A 24,064-nucleotide genomic window follows, 5' to 3' on the forward strand; every position below is an offset into this window, starting at 1 on the left:
CCACAGGAGAAGCTGCCGGATGAACGACAACGGAATCGAGGAAACCACAGGAGAAGCATTTCAACATTTTTGAACGGGGACAAAAAATGAAGGAAAATATTTCCAAAAGACAGTGTCATAAAGAGAAGTGTGTGGCTCCCCAAGAAACCCGAAAAGGTCAGATTCATCTCCTAGGTCTGAGGCTCTGGTCTATGGGCTAGACTGGGAGGAACATCCTTACCTGTCCCCACTGGCAAGAAAGTTAACACATATATTAAACAAACAACTTGTCAAAGCACTATCGTATAGTATACTTCCCAGCTTGCTTCCTATGATAGAAACTCCAGGAATTATACACTGTCAAGTTCATTCTGACTCTTTTCTAGGCAGATGTTCAGAAGTGGTTTCCCATTCCCTTCTTCTGGAAGCCTCCTGGGATTGTGCAGCTGGCCCAAGGCTACCTGGGCTAGCATTTCTCCTGGGAGGCCCCCCTGGGGACTTGAACTCCCAACCTCTGGGTCCTCCTCGCACAACTGTCTGAACTATCCAGCCAGCCAGATAGAGAAACTCTAGCAGCCGTCGGATTACAGTGGGGAGGGGCAGACCGAACTATTCTGGGATACTTCTCAGAGAGTCGGGACACCATCTGGGCTCTTTGATAAAGGAGGGAAGAGGGTGGTGTGTGACCGGCTGATAACCCAAGGCTGCTGAGTCACGGCATGCAGCAGGTCGATCATAGCACACCTCGACGCCACTGCTGGCTTCCACTTCTGGAGGAAGGAAGGAAAAGGAAACTGACAGGGCAGCTCATAGCGGCGTGACGCTCAGCCTCGCAGCGGGACGCCTCTTCTTGACTAGAGAGAGCAGCTGCCGGACGAACCGCCACTGACTCAAGCGCTGGACTCCCAATCGGCTTCATTATCGGGACGGGTTGAGAGGTGGCCTTCATCAGCCACAGGCGTCCCGGAGGATGGCAACTCGGCTCTATAACCCCCAGAAGGAACCGGAGATCGAGCTGTTCGTCAAGGTGGGGGTCGCTTTGTACAACAGGGCAAATGTCTAGGGCCCTACAACAAGCAGGAGGAGGGCTCCCCAAATGCACCAGGGCTGGCTGCCCACTTTTGGAAGTTGCATTTGAAAAGTGCAGGAAAGGGGATAAACCCTGGGCTTTATTATACCGTGCTAGTACTCATGGAGTACATAAGATACTACCGCCTACCAAAGCTTTGATGAAATGCTTGGGTGTGGTCATTGTCAGACATTGTGCAAGATTTTGGCGTTGCTTGGGTTTTATCCACCCTACAGTGATAGAGCAGATTGTCTGTGAGCATTCATGTCTGTTGAGTGGACACATAGGGGATGGGCAGGGGTCAGATTTCAGTGCGCCCCTCCCTCAAGTGTGGATCCCGCAGAACTCACTTGCTTCTTGGTGTGCTAGCAGCTTGGAATGTGGTTAGTGGAGGGCTCTTGTTAAACATTTATGGTGGTTGTCACATGTTAGTTATCACAGCTGTCACTGTGATAGGCACATCGCAGAAAACATGGATGTTTTTGCAAGATAAGAGATGCACGGTGCTTATTTTCCTTCTATTTTACTTTTCAAGATACATTTCAGCCTCAGTCTGCTCCAGTGATGGGAATTCTGTGTCCTGCCTGATGTAGCTGGACTAAAACTTCCATCATACTGCATCACTGGCTTTATTTTCTGGGGCTGATGGTTATTGTAGCTCAACAACCTCTAAGGGGCTGCTGGTGTCCCACCTCTGCTATAACTGTAATTATATGTTGTAGGAGGACTGAGACCTGCCATTACATTTTTCAATGTATCCACATCTCTTAGCACGAAGTTTCTGTTCATTGTTCCCGCGATGCCCCCTGAAAGCTTAGAAAAGTTACTTATTTGGATTTTAACTCTTAGAATCACTTAGCCAGCATAGATAGAGGTCAAACTGGCCGTTGGTTTGTGGAAGCAATAGCCCCAAAAGGTAATTTTTCCAAATTATTTCCCCTTTCTGGGGTATTGCTGCGACAATCAGCTGTCTTTCAGCAATCAACAGATTCCTTCTTCTAATGATAGAAGGTCTGAGTGCAGTGTATCGTCTGGCCCTAAATCAGCCTTTTCTATGTCTATGGTTAGTGCTTGGAGTGGGGGGGGGACTGTCAGGGGCCAACCATGTGTATCCCTGTGATTTTGTGATGGAAGAATGGTAGGCTATTAAATAAATAAAGGCAGTCTTTGAATGTAGATTAGTCCCAATAGCCAGGAGCAAGCTGTTCTACCTTGATACAGGTAGATCTCCTTTTTGGATGGCAGAATCTTCTAGCCAGTATGGCCACTAGCCCTGGTGGCTGCAGGATTGTGGGACTTAGGGTGCAACCATGTCAGTTTTCCAAACTCTGAGCCCAGTTCATTGCATGGCAGTGATGATGCAGGAGGAGGAGGAGAAAGAAGGAAAAGGACATACAACAAGTGAAAAAGACGTTTCTCTTCAGACAAGCTTTCCCTTAAGTCAGTGGTCCCCAACCTTGGGCCTCCAGATGTTCTTGGACTTCAACTCCCAGAAATCCTAGCCAGCAGAGGTGGTGGTGAAGGCTTCTGGGAGTTGTAGTCCAAGAACATCTGGAGGCCCAAGGTTGGGGAAGACTGCCTTAAGTGACTGGCTAACTGAGTGGGGTTTTTTAAATGACTGCTTTGAATGTGTTTTAGTGTTGCATATGTTTATTGTATGGCATTGGTGTGATCCTTTTTAGTATTTGTATACTCCTTGTTGTCAGCTTTTGCATACTGTCTTTTAATGACGTAAGCTGCCTTGGATCTTTTTAAAGGAGAGAGATGGGATAGAAATATTTTAAATACGTAAATAAAATAAATATCTCCAAAAAGACAGTAAAATCTTGGAATGAACAATGTTGTTTTAAACCAGTTCTTTTAGTAAAACTTTATTTGTGCTATTCAAGCTGCGTGGTGCTGAGTTCAATACCTGCGGGCTGGCCAAGCAAACGGTGTTTCTAAGGGCCTGAATAGCTTGAGCTGCACCTATGTGTCAAACACACACACAAAGGTGCAGCTAAAGATTGGTGGCAGCAAAAGAGAGGGGTAAATAAGATAATTTATGAAAATATGTTTATTCCTGGGGTGACTGAGAGAGACCATTACCTAAATAGTCAAGTGACAAGACAGAGTGAGCTATGACATCAGTATCAGAGGGAAGGATGTGGCGGAGTAACATTTGTTTTTTCTCATTCATGCGTGCAAAAATCCTGAGTATAGCTCTGGTTTTCCCATTGCATTTCCTTATTTTTATGGAGAGAGAATTCTTATTTAAACCACCATCTCCCAGTACAAATCACCATAGTTACCACAACAAAACAAACAATTAGATTTTCCAAGTCCTGCCTAATATGTCACAGTCAGAAGGCCGATGGAAAATGACTGGGGCAAAGTGATTTACCGGAGATCCAGCAAGACTTTCAGACTTCTTGGTTTTTATTGATAGAAACAGCAAAGAAGAACTTTTCTTATCTGAACAAGGCCTTTAAATTCATTGATGTACAGGAAATGGGGCGTAGATGCTGGCCGGAATCCCATAGGTATTTTATGTTTGTATTAGTGAGACCATTCAAGTCGTGGTATCTAACTGGTGTTAATTAATAACGTGCTGGTTTCGTTTACTGATCACGCACCTGGTGGTATGAGAGACATAGAAATAGGAACACAACCAGCATTTCATTAATTGGTGGCCATTTTTACCACGGCTTCATCATCTTAGAAATGCAGAGCTGGGAAGGGCCCTAACGATAATTGAGCCCAGGCCCCTGTCAACGAGGCATAGTGAGGGATCAAACTGATACCTAAACACTGAACCATCTAGCAATTCACTTATGTATGCATACATTATCAACAGAAGTATAGCCAATCTATTCTAATATAACCATTAATTAATTAATTAATTAATCAATATTATTGATTGATTAGATTTATTTACCATCCATCTTCGACTTCAAGGTGGAGCGCCCTGTTATTTCTTTGTGCCTATAAATGAAATGGTTCTCAGGGTGTGACTAAGAATGTGGGAAATGCTCTGGAATTAGAACTGCCTGATTCACATTGTTTTCTGTTGACTGCATGGCATAAAAGTCAATGTGAATCAGCCTGGAATTCCCTCTACATCTGTCATTTTCCCTCCACGCCTGGGGCTTCTACTATTTTGGAATCAAATGCATTAGAATTGGTTCAGGCACTATGACCACTTGAGCAGATGCAGAGATGTTTGAAGTCATTCAAGTCTGTCTGTCTTTCTTTCTTTCTTTCTTTCTTTCTTTCTTTCTTTCTGGAGGTAGGAAGGGTCAGGGTGAGCAAGGAATTGGAGAGAGAGAGAGGAGGAAGTTTCAAGACAGCTTTGCTCTGGCTGTCCAGATTTGCAGTAAGATAGTTAAATCAGAGCTATCTTAAAACTTCCTCCTCTCTCTTCAGACTCCTCGCCCATTTTTCCTTGGGTCTTTCAGCTGCCCTAGCATTATGACAACAAGTGGAAGGAAGGAGGGAAGGAAATGGGACTGGGAAGGGAAGATGATAGCAGACCCAGGCACCAGTTGTGCGAGAAGAGGATTCAAACAGTTAACAAGCTGCAAAGAAGGCTGATTCCCTCCCCTCTCTCTGCTGACTTCTGTGTAGCTGGCTGAAGTGAATTTACCTGGGGATGTCCTCCTCACAGTAGATCCGTTCACATCTTTCTTCCTGTGTGGTTGCATCCTCCGTCATTCCTTCCTCATGGTATCCTCACTACAAGACTTGAAGTGGGTGAGGCTGAGAGAGAAAGAAACGGACTGGCCCACGGGAATACTGTGAATTTCAGTAATTTTTTAGCCCTTGAAATCCTTGTCACCATTACATCCCATCCCACATGTCTGACATCTGTTTAAGCCTAGTATACTGACACTATACTGTTGAGGACAGGACATTCTGAGGATTGTTCATTCATGCCTTCAGTCAAGGGGGACTTGATGGCCAATCGCAAGAACAACAACAACAACAAACACTATAACCAGAGGCATTTCAAGGCAAGAATCTCATTGGTTTTCTTTGGCCAAACCCCTTTTGTGGTTTTACACTGATGTAAAACACAGTCAGCCCACAACAGGAAATACCTAGGCCAACTTTTAAACTTAGCTATTTCACCACCTAACACTGATTCCAGGGTTGCAGTAAAAACTACAATTACACATTTTGGGCTGTATTTTCCTTTGTCCCTTAAAACCAGGTCCTGTCAAATTGAGTGCAGAGAGGAGAAAACAAGCAATAATGTGGAATAGATAAAAGCAAAATAGAATGAAAAAGTAAAAAAAAAAAAGAGGCAAAATATGGTGGCCCCTTAAAAACTAAGTTCTCTATTTTTTGATGTGAGCTTTCATGGAACAAGCCCCACTTCATCAGACGAACACAGCTACTCCTTCTATTACTAGAAACATGTGGAAGTTTCTTTCCGTGTCATGATCCAGATTCCAAGAGGAAGTCAGACCAACCCTAGCGTTAGAGCAGAGTGAGGCAAATACCTTAGGCAGCAGGCTTTAGATATCCTGAAAGGGACATTAAATTCTTCATTTAATTAGTTATGATTGCACTTCTTCTGCAAGGGGTTGATTGGAAAGAAGTGCTTTCGGTAGAGGTTTTCAGCCTCGTGTGCCAACATGGTTCAACTAGTTTTTGAGAACTATGCTACTAAATTTGGAGTTGGGTTGGGCGGGCTGTGTTGCGGGCCCGCTGGTATTTGGCTGAGAGCCAGAAGTTAAGAGTTTGATTCCCCCCTCTGTCCCTCGCTGACAGGGACTGGACTCCACAATCCATAGGGTCCCTTCCAGCTCTTCAGTTCTAAGATGATGATGATGGTTGTTGTTGTTGTTGTTATTGTAGTGAAAATGTGTTGGGCAAATTCTGGAGAGTATTCAGGGAAAGCACAAAGTTTGATTTCTGGGAAAAGTGGAGTCACTAGGGGAAATCTTTGGTTCTTGAACTAATCGAAAGAAACAGAAAGGAAAGATAAAACGCTCCGTTGGTGACTATTATGGAAAACTTGAGCCTATATTCCTTCCACACCTTCCCTCTTGAGTCCCCCCTGCCCCCGTTTCTGCCGGATGACACGCAAACCTCCTTTCCTGCTGGCACAGAGCCCTGCCGTTCTTCTCTCCTGCCCACCCCTCCGTCTTTCCAGCTTAGAGGCACTGGGTGTTCTTAAATATCTTTTATCTCACTTCCCGAGACTCTCACAATCGCACACCACAAACATAAAGATCACCACAATGGGCTGGCAAAGGACACAGAGGACTTTCATTATTGCTTTCACCCCTGATCTGGCTCCCGCCTAAGGAAACAGGAACAATGTGCTGTTTCATTTGAACATAAACAGAAAAACAAAATAGTGATGATGATGTTAGGTTTCCAGAGCCGTGGCATCTCTCAGGATTTGATGTAAGACAGGCTGAGTCAAACCCCTGCTCCACCCTGGGCCTGTTTATAAGCACAATATACTGGCTAAGAGGCCACAGCCCTCGTTAAAATCTCGACTTCCTTCTATAGCATCTCTCTCGCACACTCGCCTCTCTCGAACATTGACACCGATGTGGAAAGAAGTTTGCTCGCCTACCTTGTAAGATCGTCGTAAGAACTGTAATAAAAGAATGGACACAAACTATGGGGGTGCATGTCTGATTTCACTGGAAAAGGTTACTTTGAAGGGAGTAATCTTCCGTAAAGGGACCCTCCTGTCTGCCCAGGAATTGCTGTTTTTTTGCAACCTCGCATGCTGCTTATAGAAGGCGTGACTGGGAGGGACCTTTCTGAGCTCGGATGACTGTCAATCTATCCAGCACTAACCAACTGTTCCTTACTCCCTCTGAATTCGGTGAGAGCCCTGCCTTTCTGCTCTGCTCCTCTTTCCCTCTCCTTCGTCTGAGGGAAGCAGTCAGCGAGCCTCTTGAGGCCCTTTGCTGAAAGTCATGTTTGTTAGTTTTGCTGTAGATCTGTTCAGTTGTAAGTAACATTTTTTCTCTCTCCCACAAATATCTCAGAGTGAGTTACTGAGATGTTAGTGCCAGTTAATGAGAAAAGCTGTGGTCTAATCTGGGGAATCTGTAGCTATTCGGCTCTGGAAGTCCCCTGCACTTCTGTTGCCCAGCTAGAGGAGTTTAACCAGAAATTTAAAACGCTGCCACTGGAATCACTCCGGCTCAGCCCCCAAAAGTAGTAGCCCTAGAGCTAGACCGAAAAGGTCCACCTTGGGCACAAATCAGAGTCAGGCTGGAATGCATTTCCCTGCATGTCATGTGATGGCCAGGAAACGGCTTGCACTGGACCAAATTGCAAGGTGTGATCACACCCTGAGAATCAGGAATGGGGACGCTAGTCTCACCAGTGACCCAACATGGACCGAACTCATTTCTTCAAAGAAACGGATTTGTCTCGCAACCCGGAACCACACTTACCCCTCCCTCAGTCTTTTTTTTGGAGGAAAAAAAGCTGGGTTTTAATAAGAACTTGGACTCAGGACTGGGTATCAAAGACTGGCCAGCCTCCTTGCTCAAAATGGGCTTGGCAGCATGCGATCATTATAGCTGCATCTTGCGTTGCAGATCCTACATTGGGGGTGGGGAGGGGGGAGATGACAATTCCACCCCCCCAACTCTAAGAATGTCACAGAGAGGTGGAGATTTTCTCTGTGACATGAATGTGAGCATCTCCAGAGCGCATTTCCTGTGTTATATAAGAGGAGTTGCCATTTAGATTTGCTGCAGTGGTTTCAAGTCAGGGTTTTGACCTCTTCCTGGATCAATGATCTGTGTCCCTTCCGGTGTCTCTCGCAGGCTGCCTTGGATGGAGAAAACGTCGGAAATTGCCCCTTCTGTCAGAGCCTTTTCATGGTCCTGTGGCTGAAAGGTGTCCGATTCAATGTGACAACGGTGGATATGACAAGGTACAGAAAGGAGCCACCTTCTGCATCTTGATGGCCTTAAAACGCCAGGATAAGAGAGGTGCAGAGCTTGGAAAATCTGACTTCTCAGATCGCAACTCCCCCAGAGACCATATCTAGTGGCCATATCTAGTGTCTGTGGGATTCTGGGTTATGAAATTAGTCAAGAGCCTAACCGTACATCGAGAGCCACTCATTCTAAATCCTTGCTCTGGAAGGAGGTCCTTCTCTATGTGAATACAGTGCTCAGTTAAGACTTGAGACAGTCCCGTTCAAACCCCTATCGAACCATGAAATTCGCCAACTGATTTGGGACCGAAAATGTTATCTTTGGCTGACCTTCCTCACAGGGTGGTTGTGAGGCCCAAGGAGGGAGGAAGAATGCTATTTTAGTGCCTTGAGCTCTCTGGAGCAAAGATAGGGCAAGCTTTCCACTTTTAATACAGTGGACCCTCGACTTACAGACGGCTCGACTTACAGACTTTTCGAGTTACAGACTTCTCTGGCTGCAAAATTTAGATTTGACTTGCAGTCAGAGAATCGACTTACAGACCAGAAAAAAACCAAAATGGAATAAAAATAGAATAAAAACCACTGGTTATGGGATTAATCGGTTTTCAGTGCATTGTAGGTCAATGGAGATTCGACTTACAGACTTTTCGACTTGCAGCCACCTTTCCAATACGGATTAATTCCTTAAGTAGAGGGTCCACTGTACCCCTCTAGTCAGTATATATATAATATATGGGCCTCTCCATGCTGGGAACAGTTGTAGCTGGTGATTTCAGACAGAGCAGACAGATGCCTATCTTGTTGCAGTCCAGTTTTGAATAAAGTATCTAGATTTTCAAAGAGGAAAGAAATTTAGGCTGAAACCAAGCTAAGGCCAGAAGGAGCAAAACTGACCTGTTTCTCCAACCCTAATTGATGCCACAGGAAACCGGACGAGCTGAAAGATCTCGCCCCTGGAATTAATCCTCCATTCCTGGTCTTCAACAAGGAGCTGAAAACAGACTTCCTGAAGATTGAAGACTTTCTGGAGCAGACCCTCACACCACCCAAGTACCTTATATCTTATACTCCTTTCACTTCCTTCCAACTTAAGATCGCTTTCCAAAAAAAAAAGTTCACTTCTGTCTGCTTGTGAATACAGGAGGCACATTGGTCCAGAGGATGGCTGTGTTGTGAGAACAAAGCACTTTGTACATGTACAGAGGCACTTCCTTCTTAAAATCACTGAGCTCTGTCTATTTAGTAGCGAAGAGCTAGGTATAAGAATGAGACTTAAGAGATTCAGGTTTAAGTCCCAGCTGAGTCATAAAAATAATCTGGGTCATGAAATTCACTTCCTTTTAATCGAAGCTACCTGTCAGGGCTGTTGTGAAGATACAGTGGGGGAGGGAGAGCCATGTGCACTACCTTGAACTTATTGGAAAAAAGATGAGACGTAAATAGAACAAGAGAAGTCCTGCCAATGATTGAGGCAATTCAGGCTGACGAATTTCATAGCATTGTAACACACTGATGAGGAAATCTACATCTGTGGAATTTCTGCCTGCTTTGCCACTCTTAAAGATACAGGAGGCATGCTACCTGCCGGTTAAGGCCAAATAATGTGAATTGCTGGCACTCAGCAAGAGACAAAAAGTGGCTGTCATTGTCTGCAAAGATGTGAGTTTTGAACAGCAGTTGTTTATTTACTGTTGATCTGTTCGCAACAGTGAGTAAAGAAATTTTTTTTTCTCCTACAAATGTCTCAGAGTGAGTTACTGAGATCTTAAGTGCCAGTTAATGAGAAAGGGGTGGACCATCTGGGGAACTTGTAGCTATTCTCCCCTATCGATCTCTCCTCTATCGTACTTCTGTTGTGTAGCAAAAGGTATTTTAGTAGCAATTCAAACTCTGGTGTGTGGTAGGAGTAGCGAGGTTTGTCCACATGCTCAGGCACTCCATAGCAGCATAAACTGAGATGAAGTGTGCGCATGAACCATAACCTCTTATTGGGAAAGGTGGAGGATCCATCCACCCTTTGGCTTTTCAGGGAGAATGGGACAGCTTGTAAGAACCATCTGTTTCCCCACCAGGATCCGGGAGGAAGTCTATCTGGGCTGAAAGTTTAAAGAAACAATCAGCGGAAGCTCTCGGTCAAGGTAGGGAACAGATGGGGGGGGGGGAGAGAGAAAAGCCTGATTTTGAGAGGGGGGGCAGCCTCAGACAAAGATGTGGCAAGCAGGGTTCCCTGATGTGGCTAGCAAGCATCCCAGCATTTGCCAGGAATGTCCAAGAATTCCAAAATACAGTACAGCCTTGTTAAATCTCTCTCTTTTTTAGAGGCCGCAGCGGAGCCAAGAGGCCCACAGTGTTAAAAGAGCCAAGATGTGCTCATAAATTGGCAGCCTGTCTCTGAATTATCTGGATGCAGCTGCAGTAAACATGAGGCCGTTTAAAAGGCTTGGAAAAGAGCCACCGTTGCAGGAAATCTCTAGCGCAGGGGGACAACACCAACGCTTTGCACCAGAAGGATCAGTAAAGAAAGCTGACTGTGTTAATGAACTGTCCAAGGGCTTTTAGAAATAAGATTCTAGTAATGGAAAAAATGGGCGCAGTGGCTCAATGACAGATTACTGACAGCATGTTGTCAATTAACAGGACAGAGCCGACCACAATATGAAAGGCAAAATCTGAAAGAAGTACCTTTCGGACTATAATTCCCCAAACCTCAGCATGGTCAGAGGAGAGAGTGTTGGAGGAAAGAAACACATGACTTATCTTATTAGTTTTATCCACCTGTATAAAGAAAAAAAAATGTTCTTCTTTGGGTCAACTTATACAGTACGTCATCCCACTATCTCTGGCAGAGTTTTGAATTTCTGGTTAAATTTCTCAAGCTGTGCAGCAGAAGTGCAGGGATTTATGGAGCAGAATTAGCTTCAAGTTCCCCCCGATTACTCAACGCTTTCCTCCCCTCATAATTAACTGACTGAGTGGGGGGAAAGCAGAGCAGAGAGGTGGGGCTTTCTTTGAATCAAAAGTGAGGAAGGAATGATTGGTTACTTCTGGGTAGATTGACAGACACCCAACTTAGAAGTCCCTCCCAGCCAGAGCCCGCATGCGAGGTTGCAAAAACTCCAGCACCTTCCAATCCTTCTGTTAGAAAGTAAGTTAGGGGACAGACTGTGAGTAGCCAAGGGTTCTTAGCAGTCATGGCTATCTATTCACTTGATTTTTAATATTTCTGTTCTTTCTTTCCTATGAAAAAAGGTTGGCCTCCTCCATTTTATTGTTGTAACACCCCTGTGGGATAATAGTTCAGGATGAAAGATTGTGATTCACCCCAGTTTCTCCCAGTGAATTTCCAAGTCAAGGAGACATTTGAACCCAAGACTCTTAGTTACCAATCTAGGACTCAAACACTACATCACAGTATTTCTGATTAAACGTGGATTTGGCTTCTCCCAGTTTACTCCAGTTTACTAACAGCTGCAGCTTACTGCATTTCCACTCACCGTGTGGCTTCGTTTGTAAACCACCCCAGATGGGAGTGCCCTCCTGTGTAGATTGATTGGCAAACCCTCTTGGCTCATAGCCGGTGCCACCAGTTTTCGCTCTTCTGAGATGATTTTAAAAAGCCAGCCCCTCTTAGCATGTGCAAACAGGGTGGTACATCTTTTCAACAGGCCAGGCAACTTGTGCCTTTCTAAATACCTTGCTGAGACTTTCCAGAGAGTTGCCCATCTGTGGGTGCCGCCTGAAGTCTCCTCGGTTCCCCAGGTTTCCAGGACAATGGACAAATATCAGACCAAATGGTGCCAGAGGAGGTGAAAGCTTGATTTTATTGTGTGGGGATGGATCTAAAGCTGAGCAGCATCAATGCACCAACGCTGGATTTCCCCTGTATTTGGTGCACCTTTCTCTGGATTCCCTTGATCCCTGATTCCATAGTCAGCTGGACCAGAAGCAGGTCTGGCCTTTGTGCCACGGCCTTGGCCTCACCCTGCACTTGTCTGTCTGTCTGTCTGTCTGTCTGTCTGTCTGTCTGTCTGTCTGTCTGTCTGTCTGTCTATCTATCTATCTATCTATCTATCTATCTATCTATCTATCTATCTATCTATCTATCTATCATATCCCGCCCATCTAGCCTTTGACTGCTCTAGTCGGCTCACAACAAGTGGAATAAAACAATTAAAATTTAACAACCATTTACAACAATACATTGGCCTCCTAATGGACTGACTTCTTAGTCTCGGTTCTGGGCTCTGCAAACCCGGGGATGGCGATGCTGCTGATATAGAAACACTACTTCCAGGACTCCAGCTAATGCTCAGAAAACCATAGTTTTTTAATCCTGTGGCATGGCATGCAGTCAGGTCTGCTCGCTCTATTATGAAAAAAACACATTTTAAAAGACACTCTGATGATGCCCGTGTCAAGAGCTTCATACCAGCACCCTCTGATGGTCAGTCATTGAATTGCTTGTTAACTACATATTTGCCTCTTCCTACTTTGTTTCTTCCTTTAAGTCTGGATGGGGTGATCAGAGGTATTTGCAATGCACTAGCCCTCCAAATACGTTGGACTACATTTTTCATCATCCCCAGGCAACATGGCCAATAGGTTCCCCAGATGTTTGATTAGTTACCTTAATATCTTGCCTTTTTTCCTGTACATCCAAGATGGCATAGAAATGACTCTCATCTACCCACATTATCCTCACAACATCCAGGCACAATAAAAAAGAAAGCTCAAGAGCTCATGCAGTGAGCGTGTCATGGCTCAGCAGAGACTAGAACTGGCAGCTCTCAAATCCCAGTCCAACGTGATACAGCTAGAAGTCATAATTCAACAATAACTGGTGTTAAAAAGCTGGGAAAGGTTACTTAGAGCCTGAGTTAGAATATGTCAGTAATCCTCCGGATCTTTTTGGACTAGAACTCCCATCGCCCAGGATCAAGGTAGATGCACAGTGTTTAGAGAGCACATGTTTGCCACAGAGCTTGGGAACATTATGTTTCGGGACTACAACTCCCATAATGCCTCAGTTGCTAGTAGAGGAATTTGGGGGTTGTAGTCCAAAACATAGTATTTCCAAGTTCTGCTTACCCACCCTTCCTCTCTAGATGGCTTTGCATCCCAGAAGGAATAGGGACTTACATGTTCTTATTCCTTATCTATCTGGATTCCTGAATTTTAAAGTTGTAAATCGTGTTGTAGTAATAAAGTTGGAAATGCAGTTGCTCATCATGATAACCCTCCATAACCCAGTCCACAAATGCAATCTGCTAGCGCAATTTGTTGTTGTTGTTGTTGTTGTTGTTGTTGTTGTTGTTGTTGTTGTTGTTTAGTCGTTAAGTCATGTCCGACTCTTTGTGACCTCATGGACCAGAGCACGCCAGGTCCTCTTGTCTTCCACTGCCTCCCGGAGTTGGATCAAATTCATGTTGGTCGCTTTGATGACCCTGTCCAACCATCTCGTCCTCTGTTGTCCCCTTCTCCTCTTGCCCTGACACTTTCCCAACATCAGGGTCTTTTCCAGGGAGTTTTCTCTTCTCATGAGATGGCCAAAGTATTGGAGCCTCAGCTTCAGGATCTGTCCTTCCAGTGAGCACTCAGGGTTGATTTCCTTCAAAACGGCTAGGTTTGTTCTCCGTGCAGTCCAGGGGACTCTCAAGAGTCTCCTCCAGCACCACAATTCAAAAGCATAAATTCTTTGGCGGTCGGCCTTTTTTATGGTCCAGCTCTCACTTCCATGCATCGCTACTGGAAAAACCATAGCTTTGACTATGCTAGAGTAATACATATCTTTATAAAAAGGAGGAGGGGGTCTTTTGTAAACTCTGAATTGCCCATTCTGGAACAGACCACCCTCAAATATTTTGCATTCACAACATTAGAACACCCTGAAAGCCTTGGTTTCACTACACTCACTAGTTTTAAATCTTCTTTGAATCATCCTAATGTTCATCATGCTACAATCTTTTCCCTGTGCTCTATCTTTTATGAGACCTTTTGGCAATAAACAAAAAAGAAAAGCCAGCACCAGAAGGGTGAGCACATTCTCTTCCTTCATATTAATTTAATTTTGGATTTATTCTCCAGGCACCCACAGCTTGCCCCCAAAAACAGAGAGTCCATGGAGGTGGGCAGAAACATCTTTGCCAAGTTCTCCGCGTACATCAAGAACCCCCACAAGGAAGCAAGCAAGAGTAAGGACAAATGATAGCCTTATAGTCTAGATATTTTAAGGCACATTATAGATTATTATATGAAAGTCCGTTGGAACATTTGGTAGGGCACTGTGTAGAAAGCAAGCAAAAGGGGAGGGTTCACTTATTCTTTTTCCAACAGTCTTTGGGTTACCTATCATCCTATTGATTCCATAACAAGGCCCTGTGTTCCAAGGCTAACTGGCTGGATAGTTCATTGGTTGGAGTATCTGGCTGGCGATCCGGGAGTCAAGAGTTCAATGCCGCACTGTGCCTACCAGGAGAAAAGCCAGCCTCTGTGGCTGCAGACAAACTGCAAAGTCTCAGAGAAACCCCACAAGAATATCCTGGGAAAGATCTCCATGAGTCAGAATCAACTTGACAGCACATAATTATTATTAATTATGTTCCAGGACTACTTGAGGAAGCTACAGACATCACAGGAGGGGTGGGAGGAATACATAGGCAAATAATAATTGCATGCGATCAAGTCAATTTCAATTTATGCCAACCCTTTCCAGGGTTTTCCCGGTAGAGAATATTCAGAAGTGCTTTACCCTTCCCTTCCTCTAGGGGGCAACCTTGGGACTGTGCAGCTGGCCCAAGGCTACCCAGGCTGGCTCTTCTCCCTGGAGGCACAGCAATGGGGAATTGAACCCCCAACTTTTGGCTCTGAAGTCCGAAACCAAAACCACTGAGCTATCCAGCCAGCTAATAGAATGGGAAGGATACCATGTAAACACTGTGAGGTTGTTCATGCAACTGTTCATACAAGAGAGAGCCTTAGTGGAACTGGGGGGAGTATTGCTTACATGATCCCCATCTGCTCCATGTCTAGGCAACAAAATATTGCCCATAATGTGCATTGAAAAGAGCTGCATGCATCCGATTTTGCATGGTACCGTCTTCTGCCTTGAGAACGGGGAATGTGTGTAACCTTCTAGATTTTGCTAGGTTATAATTTCTGTCATTTGCTGCTATTGGTTATGCTGTTTGGGGTTGAGGGGAGCTGCAGTCCCACAACATCAGAAAAGCAGCATGTTCTCTATCCCCTCCCCCCAGTGCATGTCCGAAAGAAAAGTGTCATGAGGTTTGGAAGAACCCTAAAGTTTGAAGGAATTAAAAAAAAAGATTTTGGGGGACATAGAACCTAAGATGGAGTGACCTTCCCACCTCCGAAACAGCTCAGAATGCTCCCATGGAATGATGAGGGACTCTTGGGTGACATTTCTACACATAGCACTTAAGCACGTTGGCTGGCGGCTGGCTGGCTGGCTGGCTGGCTGGCTGGCTGGCTGGCTGGCTGACTGGTTGGTTGGTTGGTTGGTTGGTTGGTTGGTTGGTTGGTTGGTTGGTTGGTTGGTTGGTTGGTTGGTTGGTTGGTTGGTTGGTTGGTTGGTTGGTTCGTTTGTTTGTTTGTTCGTTCATTCGTTTGTAGCCTGCCCTGTATCACAGGATCTCAGAGTGGGTTACAGAGCTGTATAAAACAATTTTAAAACATGAGAGACTTAAAATGATAGTCTGTATCTCAACATAGTACAGAGCAGTAAATTGTTTAGTACTTCCTGAGTGTATTAATTCAAGTTGTTTCCCCCTGGGCAGAGAACTCAATTTTCTCACACATATGAACTGATACATGGTCCATACCTATGAATAAATAGCATGATAAGAGTTTGAAGCTACCACTGATTTTGTATGTAAACGCCATAAATTGTTTCCTCAAAGGAGAATTCACACTCTTTTTATTAAGGATTACATTGGCTATATAGAATAAAAATAATTTTGCTGCTCTGTAGATTGTTTTCAAGTCAGCCAAGAGATTTCTGCTTTTTATTAAGAGGTGAAGCTGCCCATATAGAACAAAAATACTAGTGTTGACCTCTTGTGCATTTTATTACAAGCCGTTAAGTCAATAATTAGATCTCTGCAATTTCATGGATGGAAAGATCAGGTCGTCCACTTTGAATGAAAACAGTTGTATTGCTCACCAGCACCTTCTGGAATGGCTGATCCGTCCTCCAGGACATGAAACATGTAGACACTTCCCCCCTTCAGCAATGCTGGGGTTAGGGGTGTCAGATCCCTGTGTAGTTTAAAATCCGTGTATAATTTTTATGACCTCTCCAAACATAACTACAAAGCATATACAGTTGGTTCTAACTTAAAGATCCTTATGAGTCCCTGATCTAGAGGTTGAATTCAAGATGTTGGGTTTGGGGGGCAGGAAGACCCCTTGGATGCCTTCAGGGTTGAACTCATGGGGTTCTGGGTGGTCCAGGGGCACTATTGACTAAATATTTAACGTATTTTTCACACCATAAGATGCACTTTTCCCCCACAAAACAGTGGAGTGAGCAGTCTGTGCGTCTTATGGAGCGAAGAAAACAGATTATATTTTCCTGTTTTCTTCTCCTAAAAAATTGGTGCGTCTTATGGAAAGGTGCATCTTATGGAGCGAAAAATACGGTATTTATCGAAACAAAAATTGTGTAGGATCAAAACCGTGCTGCTCAGATCCATGCAATTCAAGGGAGAAATCTATCTATCTTGAGCAAATGGCAAGATAAATGATGGGGGTGAAAACTGGCCAGGTCTGTTAACACCTCTTTTGGGTTCCGGTGATTCAGATCTGGAGAAAGCTCTGCTAAAGGAGTTCCAGCGCCTGGATGATTATTTAAGCACTCCGCTCCCAGAGGAAATTGACCATCACTGCACAGAGGAAATACTGGTCTCTCAAAGGAAGTTCCTGGATGGGGACAGGATGACCTTAGCCGATTGCAATCTACTGCCCAAACTCAACATCATCAAGGTGAGATGGTTCCCTGGGCTTGTGAGTTGGGGTGCGGCTGAGGGGCAGATCACATGCATGGCATGGACAGAGTCCCGGGTTCAGGTCAGGCTAGGAAATATTCCAACCTGATTCTGAGATTTGTGTTAATATTGGGCTAAATGGGTGGAACAATGAATAGCCTGAACCGATCTAAGGCAGCTTTTTATAAGTCTGTGGCCTCTATTCAAGGCAGACCTTGGAAAAGTTACTTTTTTTTGGAGTACAACTACAAGAATCCATTCAGACCGAAGGGGACTAGACCTGTTAAGGTAAATAGAGGGGGCAGTGCAGAATGAGGATACCCCGTATAGTGTTGTGAGTAGAGTGGTGGACTAGGACTCACAAGACCTGGGTTCAAATCTCTAAATTTTGGCACCCTAGGTCAAAGCCCCTATCATCCAACCGAGTTATAGTTCTGTTCACAGCAAGCCAGCGAGGTGGACCAGATGAGGAGACCATGATCGCCCAAGGTCCCCCATGTTTTTTTTTAATAGCTGAATGGGCTTGAACCTGGATATTTCCAAGTTCCAGTTCAAATCTCTAACCCATGACTCTGTCCTTCACAGCATCCCCCTGACCTTCTCCTGGGTACCTTTTGTGTGTTTTTCATCATCTTACAACCGCAGAGCTAGAAGGGACCCTCTGGATCATCAAGTCAAGGAGGCCCAGTGGGGAATCGAACTCCCAACCTCTGGCTCCACAGCCAGAGATCTAAACCACTGAGCTATCCAGCAGTCCAGCAGTTTAAAAGCACTTCAGTCACTGCCGGCGAGGAGACTCCACGAAGTCGTCTCCTGCTGGGAACTGCTGTCAGGGCTGTCAGTGAGGACAGAAGACAAAAAGATACATTTCAAAAATGAGCCAAGCGTGAGCCTTGCAGATGTGGCTGGACTGCAACTCCCAGCGTCCTTCAGTGTTATGCTAATGAAAACTGATGGGAGTTGTAATCCAATAGCATCTGAAGGAATGCACTTCGACACTCTAGAGACGTCACACCCATTATCTTAACAATTATCTTAACACACAACTGTGTTAATGCACGGCACCCTCAGACAGTAACCACCGGGTCCCTCTCTCCCCAACACCACCGTTCGATCTGATGTTGCCCCCCAACCTTTAAATTTAGACTGCAGTTTTAAATTTCCCACAATTCCCCAGAGCATCCAAAGTGGAATTGCTGGACTGGGAGGGGGCTTGCCCAGTCAAAACCAGCCAACGCCTCACTTCGCACCAAGATGCCGCCACCAGCTGAAACCACACGTGTGTGGTGGGCTTGTGTGCTGAAGGACCACGTGATAAAGCTTCACAGTGGCTTAACGACTTGCCGTTCAGGCTGTTCGTTTAAAAAGGAATTCAACTCCATTTCTTATTTTTCTTGTCTCCACTCCCATCCTTACCCCCCCACCCCCACCCCGCCCAAGGTGGCTGCAAAGAAATATCGCAACTTTGAGATCCCCCATGAAATGGCGGCCGTGTGGCGCTATCTCCACCATGCGTACACCTGCGATGAGTTTAGCCACACCTGTCCGGCCGATGAGGAGATTGAGCGCACGTATGCCAGCGTGGCCAAGAAGATGAGTTAAGGCCAGAATCTCAAGGACGCACGGCTTCCATTCAAGATGGCCCCTTTCGAACTCTTTCCTTTCTGCTTGTGGTCTTTACGAGGAAGCAGGTCTTACCACATCACGGGCTTCAAGAAAGCTCTGCCGCCCTGGATACCTCATCATGCTAGACCTCAAGGACTCCTTCAAATGCTTTCAAGGCGTGGGGGTCTCTCTCTCTCCAGAAGCCTGTTTTCTCACGTCTGTCTTCTTTCCACCATGAGTTAACTGTATGTGTTGGACTGATATACTCCACATGGATCTCTCTGTGACTTCTGGGCACCCACCCGCTCCACCTTGCCCTTGGTCTTCAACCCCATGGCTTGGGGACTCTGCTGGAAAGCTGTGTGTTACTTCTGAACACTAACTTCCAAAGACTTCTACTGCATAATTTCTCTGCTTTAAAGCCTGCTGTAAGATGAGGAGTGGGTGGTGGGTGGGTGGGGAGTAACGCTTTCAGGCTTGCTTAAAGTGGGGACACTAAGGGGATGGATGCCCAAATCCAGCTTGGGGCTCTCAAAACAATTTATAGCACTTTCAGCCCGACTGGCTGTGTAACACTTAAATCTCTCATTTTCCACCCTGGTTGGAATGTTCTCCCTCTCCCTTAGTCAGAAAGGAAGGCATGTCCCTGTGCATAAGCAGAGTGCTTATCTTTCTAGACTACTAAGGGAAGTGATAAGCAGAGTATTGTTGAACCCCCACCCACCCCTTCCAGGGCTTGGCCGTACCATGAAGCAGAGCAAGACAGCCTCGTTGGGTAGCAGATGCTAAGGAAGGCAGGGACCTACTGCCTGGATAGAGTTTTGGTTTGCCTAAACTGACCTCCTGCCTTCTGGCATGGTGCAAAATGCTCTCCCATCCCCGGGGTTGGAGAAACACTTCAACTGCTGGTCGAGCCAACTTTTGTACGTGGAATTGAAGAGATATCGGAGATACGTCTGTTATGTAGACATAATATCCTGGGAGGGCCCTGATCCACCCCTCTTAAGCACAACCCTCCTTATCTCCGACCAAGACAGGATAGCTTGGAAAACATTCAGAAGAAGCAACTTATTCTTGACCTGTGACCTTTTTTGGACTGCAACTGTCAAGATCTCCTAAATAGTATGGCAGTGGTCTTCTTGCCTGGGGGATTCGGAGCACTGCGGTCCAAAAAAAGGAACTTCTCCGACTCTGGGAGGCAAGCACACCATGCCGTTCTGAGCTTCAGCAGCTGGGACCCTCCCAGTGTTTCTTAGTAGCTACTTTCCCATACCTGAACCCTTTCTGAGCTCTTTGGCAAAAGACCAGCAGGAAAAGCAAACACAAAGCTACCCGGTTCAAGGTGCCAAACACACCAAGGCAAACTTGTGTGCGTTCATCCTTTGTTGTCCTGTTACTGCCACAGAAAAGAGGGCTGGGATTTGCCTGCTTAGGTATGTGAAAGTAGGAGGGTGGGTTTGTATGCTTAGAAAATAAGAATCATAGGTTGAACTAGGATGCAGGGCAGATTGGTGAAAGGGGCAGGGAAGTCCCAAAACAAGAGGGAGAGTGTTTTTGCAGAAAGTCATCATGGCAGATGATGACCTTCAAACCTATTCAGTGTTCCTTCTGCTTTGAATGGCTCTCTCGTTGATCCACACATGCATTGAGAGCCAGCTGAGTTTCACACAGCTGTGTTTAGATATGCAAAGAGTGGTTTGGTGGGTCCTGTGCTACTTTCTCTCCACCTAGTAGGGTCAAATCACTATCAAAACTCCTCACCAGTGAACATGCTTTTGCAAGAGGTGAACAGATCTTAACATAAACTGTTTCATCAACATTTTCTTTAAAAAAAAAAAGGAGAGGCGGACAGGGATCCAGCATTGCAAATACAGGTAGTATAAAGTTTGAGGTGTGTTTGGTGGCCAGCTTCTACTGCTTTCATTGATACATCGCTGAGCTGGGCACAAATTGAGCTGGGGGAAATTCCTTCCTCTCAGTCTAAAGATAGGGAAAATTACATCTCTTGATGAATTATCTGGTGTCTGTAAAGACAGTAATAATCTAATTCTGTCACTTTATAACCCACCAGATTGCACAGTCGCTCCAACGTGATTGATGAAGTTCTGCCCTAACTGTGACTTCTTTTGGGTCCTTCTTTCTATTCCTATTAACTTTGCCCACTTATAGTTCGTGGGAGTTAAATGAGGGAAACTGAAATACAAATACATAAAATAACCTGGAGGGGAAAAAAATGTAGATCGCTTTTGTAAGGATAAATTCTGGAGCCGGAGCTGTGTCTAAAGTCTTGTGTTTAAAGCAAAAAGCAACAGGGTGCCTCCTGTTATCTTCAATAGACGTATCAGGGCATAATTAGTTGAGTCTGGCCTCCTTCATCGCTTAAATGCTTCCGGGCCCACCAAAGCCTTGGGAACAGAACAGTTTAGTGGTAGTGCAATTGTTTGTGCATTGTGAGCAGAAGTGGCATCTCCAGCTAAAGAAATCAAGCTGCAGGGCAACCTTGTCGGGATGGGCCCTATCATTAGACCCAGTGAGGCAGTTGACTTGGGCTGCAGATACTGGGAAGGTAGGGGAAGAGTGATGGACCAAGCCATCTTATCATGGCCTCTGAAGTTAGAAGGTTGCCTTCAGTTGCTGCAAACATTGCTCAGGAAAGAGGGGGGGGGGAATTGGATTACAACTCCCAAAATCTCCCAGTAGGTGTAGTCAGTAGCCGCGCAGGCTGGGAAATTCCGAGAGCTGTTCTGAGACTCTTTGAAAGCTCCAAAATGGGCGGAACCCCGTCCAGCTGTTTTTTTCCTGCACAGAAGAACAGTGTGTCACCACAGTCTTTTGTCTCAGGCAGCAAAATATAGGGAGTCAGCTCAGAGCCCTGCCATGCATCCGGTTGAAGGAATTTGCCGTTGGGCAAGAAGGGATGAGAGAGAGGAAGACCAGAACTGATGTATAAAAGGGGAAGCTAAATCTTTTCAATCCTGGATGGAGGAACTAAAGTCTTCCAGATGTTGGCCTCGCCCCTCCTTGCCCACAGGCCATACTGGCTCAGGCTGATGGGACTTGGAGGCTCCCCCATTGGGAAGGTCATAGGTCTCACACCATTGCTCCATTAACAAAGAATTATGCCTGTCAGGGGGTGGGCCGCCACCTAGATCCTGCTTCAGCTAGCAAAGCATTTGAGGTCACAACTGGGAAGGCTGCTGATGGGATCAGGACAGCCCCTGCCAGTCAAAGTACTGTAGACCAGTGGTCCCCAACCTTGGGCCTCCAGGTGTTCTTGGACTACAATTCCCAGAAGCCTTTACCACCACCACTGCTGGCCAGGATTTATGGGAGTTGAAGTCCAAGAACATCTGGAGGCCCAAGGTTGGGGACCACTGCTGTAGACAGAACTGGGTGAGATGGATGAATAACTGTGGAAAGTCTCCTTTCCATGTTCCTTATTATGTGGAGCAGAGAAAAGTTACTTTTTTGAACTGCCCAGAATCCGCCATCCTACCTGGCCAATGAGCAAGGTAAGGGGAATTGAAGTCCCACACCTGGAATGACTACGGCCATGTTACCTGAGGAGTTCTGGCGACCAAAATGCCATGTTTCCAAGCTCTGCTTACACAGCAATAGACATGTTTATCTTTAGCCCTGCTACAAGACACTTTATTGTTTTTTTCTATAGAAGAGCTTTTAACCCTTCTGTGTTGCACTAATAGCTAGGTCAATTCTGTCTTTTGAATATAGTGTTGCCAGTTTATCTTTACTGTAAAGGTAATAAATGTTATTTTGTATACAACATCCACGTCTTAACCTTTGTGCATGTACAGAATTCCATGCAACCATTGCTTGGGTGTGAGAATCTCTGTTAATGACTAGGGGTGTACTCTTTTTTTTTTTACATTTCCTGCCCCATGGCAGGAAAACCAACATAAATGGGATCCCACGCTTGGAAACTGAGACAGCATTGCAAGAAAGAGAGAGAAAGAGAGAATATCACCCCCCAACAAATATGAAATCTTTTATTCAGGACACAGAGGAATAGCAAGACAGACTTCCCATTGCAGGGAAAGCAAAATTAGATATGTTTATGCCAAGGGATGGGGAACACCTACCCCCCCAATAAAAAAAAGGGTGCATGAGGCTTTTCATTTAACTGTGGATGGTCACCAGTAACAAAAACAATTTTAGAGATCGTGTAAGCCTTAGCCATAACAGTGACTAAGTATTACGGCCAAAGCTATGCGAGTATTTCTCTTGGTGGTGGGCCCTGCCCTAGCAAATGACATTCTTGCCCAGAATAGGCCAGTGGACTGGACTGCGGCTTGGCATGTTCCCAGCAAATGTATGTATGTATGTATGTATGTATGTATGTATGTATGTATGTATGTATGTATGTATGTATGTATGTATGTGTGTGTGTGTGTGTGTGTGTGTGTGTGTGTGTGTGTGTGTGTGTGTGTGTGTGTGTGTGTGTGTGTGTATGTATGTACGTACGTACGTACGTATGTACGTATGTACGCATGTACGTATGTACGTATGTATGTACTTAAATTCATACCTCTCCTTTCTACTAAAATATAGCACTCAAGGCAGCTTATCAACTTCTTAAAAGAATAAAAGCAACTAAAACCAAATCTAACTATAAAATCAAGTAAATCAACCCCACCATAAAAAACATTAAAAGCATAACTCAGCAAGTCAGGAATTGGACTGTGGAACCAGAGGTTGGGAGTCCAATTCCCCACTGCTGTGCCTCCTGCAAGTAGAGCCAGCCTGGGTAGCCTTGGTTGAAGAAAGGAGCTTTCCCAAAATCTGGTAGAGTTTCTTTTTAAGACAGCTGGTTAGATAGCTCAGTGGTTTAGGTATCTTACTGCAGAGACAGAGGTTGGGAGTTTGATTTCCCCCACTGTGTCTCCTGCAAGTACAGCCAGCCTGGGTGGCCTTGGGCCAGCTGCACAGTCCCAGGGCAGCCCCAGAAGAAGTGAATGGCAACCACTTCTGAGTATTTTCTACCTGGAAAACCGAGGAAAGGGTCACCCTAAGACTTTGACGACACACGATTGTTATTATGAAGGGACCAATTTAATTCACGTGCTCATTCACTGATCACCCTTGACATGTTTATTCTGAGCCTTAATCCGTGAAAGAACAGATTTAAGGGGTCCTCCACCCAGTTTGCAAATTCAGAGAGATTATTGGAAGTGGGGCAGGGTGGAAGGCTTTGGACTTGGAAGATGCCAGGTGACTTTGGGCCACTTACTCTCTTTCAGCCTGGCCTACTTCACCGGGTGGTTGTGAAAAATAAAGTGGGGAGAAAGAAGGCTACTTAGGCTGCCTTGAAGTTCATGAAGGGAAAGTGGGACATTAATGTAAAAATACATGAATACTACCGGACTCTCCCTCAATCTGTCAGGTGTGGAATGGACAAGGTTGCCCTCTGTGTGACAAAGGCTTCCTCCTTTCTACCTGAAGGGTCCGCCACAATCATCTGAAAATATGTTAAATATGTTGCAG

General features: G+C 45.3%; 1 protein-coding gene across 2 annotated transcripts; it reads left to right on the forward strand.

Moving 5' to 3' along the window:
* Positions 1-580: 580 nt before the first annotated feature.
* Positions 581-20,400, forward strand: CLIC2 (chloride intracellular channel 2). 2 transcript variants are annotated; one of them, XM_020804679.3, is made up of 6 exons: positions 581-1,006; positions 7,837-7,946; positions 8,880-9,005; positions 14,040-14,146; positions 16,774-16,955; positions 18,398-20,400. In XM_020804679.3, the coding sequence occupies exons 1-6, from the start codon at positions 950-952 to the stop codon at positions 18,557-18,559; spliced, it is 744 nt and encodes a 247-aa protein (XP_020660338.3). In that variant the 5' UTR covers positions 581-949; the 3' UTR covers positions 18,560-20,400. The 2 variants fall into 2 exon arrangements, with proteins under 2 accessions (XP_020660338.3, XP_072837097.2); XM_072980996.2 differs by lacking the exon at positions 18,398-20,400 and adding an exon at positions 17,543-17,899 and having other exon boundaries at positions 704-1,006.
* Positions 20,401-24,064: the final 3,664 nt, after the last annotated feature.

This window comes from Pogona vitticeps, chromosome 11, assembly GCF_051106095.1.
Source record: "Pogona vitticeps strain Pit_001003342236 chromosome 11, PviZW2.1, whole genome shotgun sequence".
NCBI lineage: Eukaryota > Metazoa > Chordata > Lepidosauria > Squamata > Agamidae > Pogona > Pogona vitticeps.

What these genes read in the sequence shown, in the direction of transcription:
- CLIC2 (XM_020804679.3), top strand. Translation starts at nt 950, where the DNA reads ATGGCAACTCGGCTCTATAACCCCCAGAAGGAACCGGAGATCGAGCTG. An exon ending in AGATCGAGCTGTTCGTCAAG is followed by an intron (nt 1,007 to 7,836) that starts GTGGGGGTCGCT and finishes TGTCTCTCGCAG; the next exon opens with GCTGCCTTGGATGGAGAAAA. An exon ending in CAGACCCTCACACCACCCAA is followed by an intron (nt 9,006 to 14,039) that starts GTACCTTATATC and finishes TTTATTCTCCAG; the next exon opens with GCACCCACAGCTTGCCCCCA.